Raw genomic sequence first — 9,102 nt, 5'->3', positions numbered from 1 at the left:
ACTTGTAAAGAAACTTTTTGGATTTAATATACATTGCAACATATTAAACGTCATAATATTATATGTTCAAATACAGAAAAATATTATAAAACATATAAAACAAAGGAAGTGCTGTCATGTCTCACAGTGTTGGTGTTTGAAATGTGTGTGATTTTTTTTATGTAACAAAATTATTGGTTGGACAGCCAAATGGTATGAAATGATTTAGAATTATTATCATAGTGATATATGTATATAATAATAAGTTCTTTATTGTGTATAAAAGTAATACAATCACTATGACTTATTTTCTCTTATTAATTGTTTAACCAGTTGTTGTATATTGAATGTTTTTTCTATTTTATTATTTCATTGATTAGTGCTAATCGGTGGTTTGTATTCACACACTTAAACTTAAATTGTAAGTAAGAATAAATTATTTAAAAGAGCAACACACAAGTTTCTTGCTTGTTCTTCTTGTGATAAGACAGCATTCCGAATGAGCGGTAGATTAAAAAAAAAATGTTATGACTATTCAAAAGTGCTTCAATGTAAGTTTATTTGAATAAATGATTTTCTATTCTATTCTATTCTACAATAGCAAAAACTGTAAATAGAAAATTAATATCCAAAGTCGGGTCTTATCGCTATAAGCAATTTCTTACAGACTACCTGCAAATTTTTTTCAAATCAATTTGAAAAAAACCATTTTACTTGAAAGATTATTTACAAAAAACATTATAAAGCGTTGTCGAGAAGCGCACCCTGGAAAAGAGGATGGACAGATTTTACTCACCGTACTTATTGTACAACTTAAATGCCAAATTCTGATCATTTACGCCATAATGGGTTAAACGGAAGTTTTAGACCATAGACCAGGATACTCAAAAAATATTCTAAAATTGACGACCTCGGTGGTCTAGCGGTCTAGCGCACCGATTTACGTCCGATGGTCGCGGGTTCGATTCCTCGCATGGCACAAACATTTGTATTCATGAGTATGATTGTTTGTATCGGTCTGTGTGTTTTCTATGTACAATATGTATGTGTTTACGAAAAAAAATATCTATGTATCAGTTATCTAGTACCCATAACACAAGCTTTAGCTAGCTTAACTTGGGTCCAGATGGCGCTGTATGAATTGTCCTGAGATTATTATTATTATTATATATTAAAATAATACTGACTTTAGAGATACATCATGAGATATCAAAATGTCACACCTAGCTATTCTTCGATGTAATAAAGTTTCAATAGCCCGATTGTCGTGAAATATTATATACAGGAATTTATCATTATGGTTTTCAGGGGGGACCGCGTGGAGGTCAATCTGTTGTACCATACATTGCTAACAATTGACTTATTAATCCACACTACTAACAATCGCCGTCCCTCCCTATTTATCAGTGTACAATGAGAGGTTGATTATTCAATTATTGTACCTGTGCTGAAGGTAATGGGTTTCAGCAGCGGCATGGAGGGGGACGAGGACAAGAAGAAGCTGAACGATGACCTGGTGGTCTTCATGCGCAAGCGCAGCGGCACCGAGGCGCCGCGGTACTCCGCTCGACTGCACGCGTACGTCGATTTACAGCGCAAGTATGAAACTCTGATGTATATACTGTTGTTAAAAAGAGATAGAAAGAAACAGAATGAGAGTCGAACTCTTCACGAAAGTAGTAGGAAATAAAATCTGAAATCTATTTAGATTTAAGAAATTTACTATTTGAATGGGGTATTATTTTAAAGTGATATAACATATATATGTTTAATGGATGATAATTGAATGGTGCATCTGCCTGTGCGAATGGTTTACGCTGGTGGGGCACCAAGGATGATAAGATCAGCATGAGGTCAGATCAGTCAGCCCACGTAATAAAGCCGCATTCAGGTCAACCTGACATGGCGCATTGTTAGCAATGGGGTCATTGGTCCACATTACTAACAATCCCCATTCCCCAGCTATATATGTATGTTTAGCCGCATATATTATGTTAATATGTACAAAACCCTCATAGTTATAAGTGCTTTGTTTGTTTGTTAATGAAAATGTCCAATAATTGATAATGAAAATTTAAAATTATGTTATACAAAAGAATGAGAACGTTTCAGAAGTTACATATTCCTAATTTATTTATTAATAATTTGTCTAAAAGAAACCATTATCGGACAAGCAAAGCACAAGCTTTTCCCACAAGCAGGCCTTCTGCTTGTGGAAAAAAGTTGTGGATATGCCTGCTATTTCTAACAATCAAACTATAGTAATTTAATAGTACAACATGACCTCGAGGCCGTCTATTAATCACGTGATTTTTTAGCATTTTTTTTTTGGTGAGACGTAGTGAGGTTTAAGACAAACCCTCACCAACATCACGTGTGCTTTTAGTGCCTATAAAGAATCTTAAAATTTTTAGATCTTTAGATACAGGTATAACCTATAATCTTTTTTTATTCTGAAATTAAGAACCATGATGAAAATATCTAAACTAGGTTGCAGGTTGTTTTTGATGCCCATAAAAATAAATACACGTGATATATTACTACACTCTCCCTCCCTTTGTAATATTTTCGTGATTTTCGTCAAACCCCTCCCCCTCTTTCAAGCCTCACGTGATTAATGGACAATCCCCTGATCGATGCTAGTACATTTATACTTCTCCTATACAAATAATCTCGCCTATTTCTACGCTGACGAATAATTGCTATTCCAAATTCACAGGCGCAGTCGAGCGGTGGCCGCGCGGCGACGTTCTGAACATTTTTATCAAAGGCCATTGGCCTCAAGAAAGAAGATAGATAATGAACAGAAAGAGAAAACTATAGATAACTCGTTAGTGTTAGTTGTACTTTAGATCTTAGGTTACATTTTACCTCGTATATGCTGGTACAGGACATGACAATTGATGTTACCGGTTCTATTAATTGCGCGTAAATGACGAGTTTAATCAGTATTGTCAGTACACTGCATATAATTTCATACATCATCTTATTGCTTCATATAACACTGCATATGTCATCTGATATATGAAATTCTCGTGTCACAATGTTAGTTACCATACTCCTCCGCAACGACTTGATCGCTTCTTATGAAATTCTGTGTTCATATTCAGTAGGTCTGAGAATAAGACGTTTTATTTTTATATACAATTCTAAACAATCCTAAATTGTCACACTTCTACTATAAATGAATATTATTATTAAAAAATAGGAGTTGATATTTTTAATAGCGATTTGAATTTATATTTAAGAGATTGATATACGCATAGGAAAAGCATGGAAACTATTTTGAGAACTAATTAAAAATAAAGAAACTAAAATGAATATAAAACGTAAGCTTTTCGATACATGTGTCTTACCTGTTCTTACTTATAGTTGTCAAATCTGGGCCCTTACTAAATCCCATTCAAGAAAACTACAGATTTGCCAGAATAACATGGAAAGAAGTATGATGGGAGTAAAACTATAAGAAAAAATTAAAAAAAAACAACGTTATATAAAATATAAACTAGCTTTTGCCCGCGGCTTCGCTCGCATTAAGAAGTATTATTATTAGGTATATTTGTTGCGGCTTTACAGTACTTTCATACAAACTTTTATCACCTATTTTATTCCTTTAGGGATGGAATTTATCAAAATCCTTTCTTAGCGGATGCCTACGTCATAACATCTGCATGCCAAATTTCAGCCCGATCCGTCCAGTGGTTTGGGCTGTGCGTTGATAGATCACTATATCAGTCACCTTTGAGTTTATATATTTAGATAAATGTTAGGAAATGTAAAATGTAAATGATTAATATCTGAATAAAGGCATTATTATTAAGTTATATAATAACGCAACGATTAGCATGTCAGCAAGTAAATATACATTAAATATTTGTATTACGAAAGTTATTTAGATATAAATAACTTTCGTAATACAAAAAATTAAATAATTTATAATGAAAGGAAAGAGTAAGTAGTAAAAATACCTTGTTAGTGCCACTGAAAACCAGCTGTATGTTCACATAGGACATACATTAAAGCTGAGCAGCGCCATTTCAGTGCCTATATGGATGTAAAAATGATAATATTATGTTTATCTTTAATTATCTACATGTTTAATTAAGTTGAATTATATGTACATTTTATTTGATCATTTTTACGTTTTTTTTTTATGGATGATAATGGAATGGTCAACCCGCGTGCGCTAACGGTTTACGCTGGCGGGGCACCAGTGGAGGATGATAAGATGAACATGAGGTCAGGTTAGTTAGCCCATCGTGACAAATTCACCAGGAATTTATCACGATGGTTTCCAGGGGGCGCGTGGAGGTCAACCTGGCATGATACTTTGCTAGTAATGGGGTCATGAACCCACATTTCTAACAATCCCCTTCCCCCTGTTTTTTTTGTATTTTTACATTGTTCAAAAGCACTGAATAAAATATTTTTCTTTCTTTCTATATAATGAAAAGAATAATTTATTTCTCATATTACACCTACTAATCATACACATTTGTTTCTAGTGACAATCTTAGAATGGACGACGAACAAATGGCAAAAAGGTCTGATTTTTTTCTATAACACTTCAATTCAAATTCAATTTTTTTCAAAATTCAAATTCAAAATATCTTTATTCATGTAGGTCTATTACAGACTCTTATGATATGTCAAATCTACCGGCAGTTCGGAATGATTTCGAGATGAGAAGAACTGACAAGAAACTCAGCTTATATTTTTTCAAATAATAGTGGAACATGTTTATAATAATATACAATCATTAAAATTCAAATTTGGTCTCTCAATAGTCACTCATTTATTTCTGTAGAGTAAGGGATATTTAGTAATTGGCATAGTTAGTAGAATAGAATAGAATAGAATAGAAAATCATTTATTCAAATAAACTTAATTTAAGCACTTTTGAATAGTCAACATTTTTTTAAATCTACCGCTTATTCGGAAAGCTGTCTCATCACAAAAAGAATAAGCAAGAAACTTGTGTGTTGCTCTTTTAAACAATCCTTGTAAGTTCACATTTTACAAGTCGAAAAGTGTGAATACAAACTACCAACCAGCACTAATTTATTCAGGCTCAAATATAAAAACACAATAAATATAAAAATCAGTCGTAGTGATAAGAGCAGACCAGTACAACAAGCAGCACTCGTTCTTAGTATGACGGATGAGCCAGCCATCACTGCGCTCGACCATATTTTAGGGAGCCCAAGGCCCACCACGCAGCCACATGTCTGGACATTTTAGTGAGCATGACTACTCATTCCACTCGACCACGTCACAGCTACAAAAATTACTATATGGTAGTTACAGTATTCGCACTTTACATGAGGATGCATGCGGCAATCAATACAAAAGCCGCTACGCTATCATATATCAAGAAAGCAGTATGAAAAACAAATTATAATGTTGTCCGTAAATAAACTTATACTTGCCATATATTGCTAGTAAAAGGCAATGTATCATGTCAGGTTGATGACCTGACTTGGTTCTTACTAAAAATCATCGTGGACAACTGACCTGACCTGGTATTGTGTGTCACTCTTCACTGGTGCTCCGCTTTACAGCTTCACTGAACAATAGGGGGCTAGTGCAATTGGCACTCCAAGGGGGGAAAGAGATTGTTAGTAATGTGGATTGATAACCCCATTGCTAGCAATGTACCTCGTCAGGTCGACCTCCACGCGGTTCCCCCTGGAAACCATCGTGTTAAATTCCTGGTGAATTTATCACGATGGACTAATTGATCTGACCTCATGCTCATCTTATCATCCTCCACTGGTGCCCCGTCAGCGTCAACCGTTAGAGCAGGCGGGTGCAGCATACCATTATCATCCACAAAAAAAAACCCCGGAAGGGCTTCTGGAGCGGCTGTAGGCCCTGTATCCCTGCCTGGTGGACACGACAGCGAGGTCCGAACCCTACCTACCTAAGCGAGGTTCGAACCTCGGCTCAGACTGTCATAATTTCGGTCACCGTTGGAATACAACGAGGGATCGATGTACCACGGGTATAAATATATGTTATGCGTGTGATCTATTGTTTTGTTATCTGGCATGTTTCATTTTATTTCAGTAACAGTAAAAAAATTATTTGTTATAATTGATTTTGTGAAAGATTTTTGCTTATTTATAACTGTTGTCTGTCAGTATTGAAGTTTTGAGAAATTCTGTCGTTGCAGACGTGGCGAGAAAGAACAGGGTCGTACCGGGTTCTTCTCAAGGACCCGATCTGAACCGTCAGACCGATGCAGCCGCCGAAGGAGACGACGGCGACGGAGTGTAAGCAGAATAGCTTCTCAAATATCTATGTTAAATCTTATCTATGTTATCTCAAATACATATAAATAAAATTGGAGTGTATGTTTGTAATATTGAAATAACCGTTAATACTACATGCATATGAATATAATTACGGTACATATACCAAAATATCATTTTTTTTTTGTCTGTCTGTCTGTTTGTTCCGGCTAATCTCTGAAATGGCTGGACCGATTTTGACGGGACTTTTTTTGCCAGGTAGCAGATGTAATAAGGAGTAACTTAGGCTACTTTTATTTTAGAAAAGTAAAGTTAAATTCCACGCGGACAAAGTCACTTGTACTGCTAGTATTATAAATAATCTCTAAATATAGTCATTACCCCGCGTTTTACGTGTTTGGGTTAAAAACAGAATAAAACTTTATAAACATTTATTATGTTCCACAAATATACAACTTAACATTAACAATTTTTATGTGGTTTGAAATCGACCTATTATTAATATTTAATATTTAACTTAATGGTTTTATATAATTTTGTTAAATTTTGCTATCATTAGCGATGTGAGACCACAAATATTCAGTGCAGAGTCACTCAGAGTCGCTCAGAGGGCAATGGAGGGGGTATACTCGGAGTTACTCTGCGTGATCGAATCAGAAATCCGCAGAAGATCCAGAGTGACCGACATAGCCCGAAAAATTGCGACTCTGAAGTGGCAAGTGGGCAGGGCACAGCTCGTAGGACAGATGGCCGTTGGGGCAGTAAAGTCCTCGAGTGGCGGCCACGGACCGGAAGACACAGCGTGAGAAGGCCTATAGCAAGGTGGACCGACGATCTGGTCAAGATCGCTGGAAGGCATTGGCTGCGAGCAGCGCAGGACCGATCGTCGTGGAGGTCTTTGGGGGAGGCCTATGTCCAGCAGTGGACGACTTCCTGGGTGCGATGATGATGACGATGATGATATTGGTTGGACTTGGTCTATTCGACGATTAAACTGCGCCTGAACCGAACAGTCTACCCTGACCGTAAAAGCTAGTATCTGATCTCTATTGAATGTCTGATGACTGTCTGCCTCGTTAGAGGCGAAACAAGTGTTACAATATGGGTATAATCCAATAACCGTCGGAATTTCAATGGTGGTCAGATTTCCGCACTGAATATTTGGTCTCACACAATTGAAGAATTTTATAACTTGTTACAAAAGTTACTATCAAACCACTGCCCCACTAAAATATTGCAGAGCTTGTAGTTTATGAGTACTAGATTGTTTACTCACCAACTCACCGATACCGCGGGCTGCGAGACAGTGCTGCACATCGGCGACCGAGGTCAGCGGCAGACACCTGCTACAGTTGACAATCTAACTCATAAGTAACACAAGTTCTGCTTAACTTGCGACTAGATGGCGCTGTGTGGTTTGTCTTGAGATATTATTATTACATTGCAGCGTTGTGGCAGACGTCGTCGCAGGAGTTGCCGTCGACGACGACGTCGTAGCTGTCGCTGTCGCCGTCGCCGCAGTCGGAGTCGCAGGCGTCGTAGACGCAGTTGCCGTTGTAGAAGACGTCGCCGCTACCGTCGCTAGTCTTTGTATTGTCCAAGTCTCCCCATTTCCTAGCGTAGTGATTGCATCTCACCTCTCAGATAGAGTTCAAAATCCCATGTCATAGATAAGAACAAAAGGCGGTTTTCACATAGCCCAATAGTTCAACTAACATCATCAAAGAATCTCACTTAGTCTATAGCTGCCTTTACAAGAGACGTTCTTTCACGCGCATCAGGAACACGTGCGATTTAGCGTGGGAAAGACAGCGCGCACAATAGTGAGTGATTGCATATCTCACCTCTCTGATAGAGTTACAACATAAAAGCAAGTTATCGATAATTTTCAAAATCCTATGTGATATATAAGAACCAAAGACTTGCCATAACATAGCTCAATAGTTCAACTACATCATGATCAGGGAAAATCTCTTCTAAGTCTATAACTGCCTTTTAATTAATATCATCAAGTTCACTCTTGTCTATTTTTAAACTAAATTCAACATTCAAATTATCTTTATTCATGTAGGTCTATTACAGACTCTTATGATATGTCAAATCTACCGTCAGTAGATTTGACATATCATATAGTAACTAATCTACTAATATTTATAAAATCAAATGTATTTAGAATTTTAATAGTTGAAAATTTAGATTTCGCAAGATAAATACTTGGGTATGACACTAAGAGCATGTTGAATGTTATTGTATTTATTTAGTAATATTGGTTCATGTTCAAATATTGGTCAATGGTAAGGGTTATCCGATGTTAACATAGCATTGCGCAGTCAGTTTTTTGTTATCGTTGCTTTTAACTCTGTAGTGTGAGAATGTAATGTATTTTTGTGGTTTGTTTAAATTTTGAAATATATTTGTACTCGGTTTATGGTAATTTTATTTCTTTTAAACTTAATCTGGCATTATCTTATATATATCTATTATTAGTAATATTCTCTAAATAGTCTAATTTATTACATTTATTTTAATACAATTTATTTACTGATGAAGTAATTCTTCAAATCTTTTAGCATTTATTGTTGATTGATTATAGTCAGATTTTTAGTCTATTTTTATTGATTTTTGAACACATAACTCTCTATGGATAATAATGTCAGGATAATTTACACAGCACCATATAGTCGCAGGCTAGAGCTTGTAGGATGGAACTATACTACTGATATAAATACTTTTTTTGTAAATACATGCATAATACAGGAAACATCATTGTTTTCATGAATACATTTTTTTGTCCTGTACGAGGAATTAAACCCGCAACCATCGAAAGTAAAGCGGTATCTAAACCACTAGACCACCAAAGCCGTTGTGT

The 9,102-nt window shown here is 35.9% G+C and overlaps 1 protein-coding gene across 5 annotated transcripts; it reads left to right on the top strand.

The window, feature by feature from the left end:
- LOC131848700 (protamine-2-like) lies at nt 1-8,241 on the top strand. 5 transcript variants are annotated; one of them, XM_059198634.1, is made up of 6 exons: nt 3-192; nt 1,433-1,578; nt 2,699-2,815; nt 4,485-4,523; nt 6,155-6,254; nt 7,681-8,241. In XM_059198634.1, exons 1-6 carry the CDS (start codon nt 190-192, stop codon nt 7,816-7,818), a joined length of 543 nt encoding a protein of 180 aa, XP_059054617.1. In that variant the 5' UTR covers nt 3-189; the 3' UTR covers nt 7,819-8,241. The 5 variants fall into 5 exon arrangements, with proteins under 5 accessions (XP_059054621.1, XP_059054617.1, XP_059054620.1 ...); XM_059198637.1 differs by having other exon boundaries at nt 5-192; nt 1,450-1,578; XM_059198636.1 differs by having other exon boundaries at nt 8-192; nt 1,447-1,578.
- Nucleotides 8,242-9,102: the final 861 nt, after the last annotated feature.

Source organism: Achroia grisella, unplaced genomic scaffold (assembly GCF_030625045.1).
Source record: "Achroia grisella isolate CSIRO2021 unplaced genomic scaffold, CSIRO_AGI_Agris_v1 utg567, whole genome shotgun sequence".
NCBI lineage: Eukaryota > Metazoa > Arthropoda > Insecta > Lepidoptera > Pyralidae > Achroia > Achroia grisella.
The sequence above is the reverse complement of the archived record's forward strand: the minus strand, read 5'-3'. Positions and strand labels throughout refer to the sequence as shown.

Excerpts from the sequence above, each read along its gene's own strand:
- LOC131848700 (XM_059198634.1), top strand. Across the intron at positions 2,816-4,484 it reads ACTATAGATAACTCGTTAGT|TGACAATCTTAGAATGGACG; the intron begins GTTAGTTGTACT and ends ATTTGTTTCTAG. Across the intron at positions 4,524-6,154 it reads GACGAACAAATGGCAAAAAG|ACGTGGCGAGAAAGAACAGG; the intron begins GTCTGATTTTTT and ends CTGTCGTTGCAG.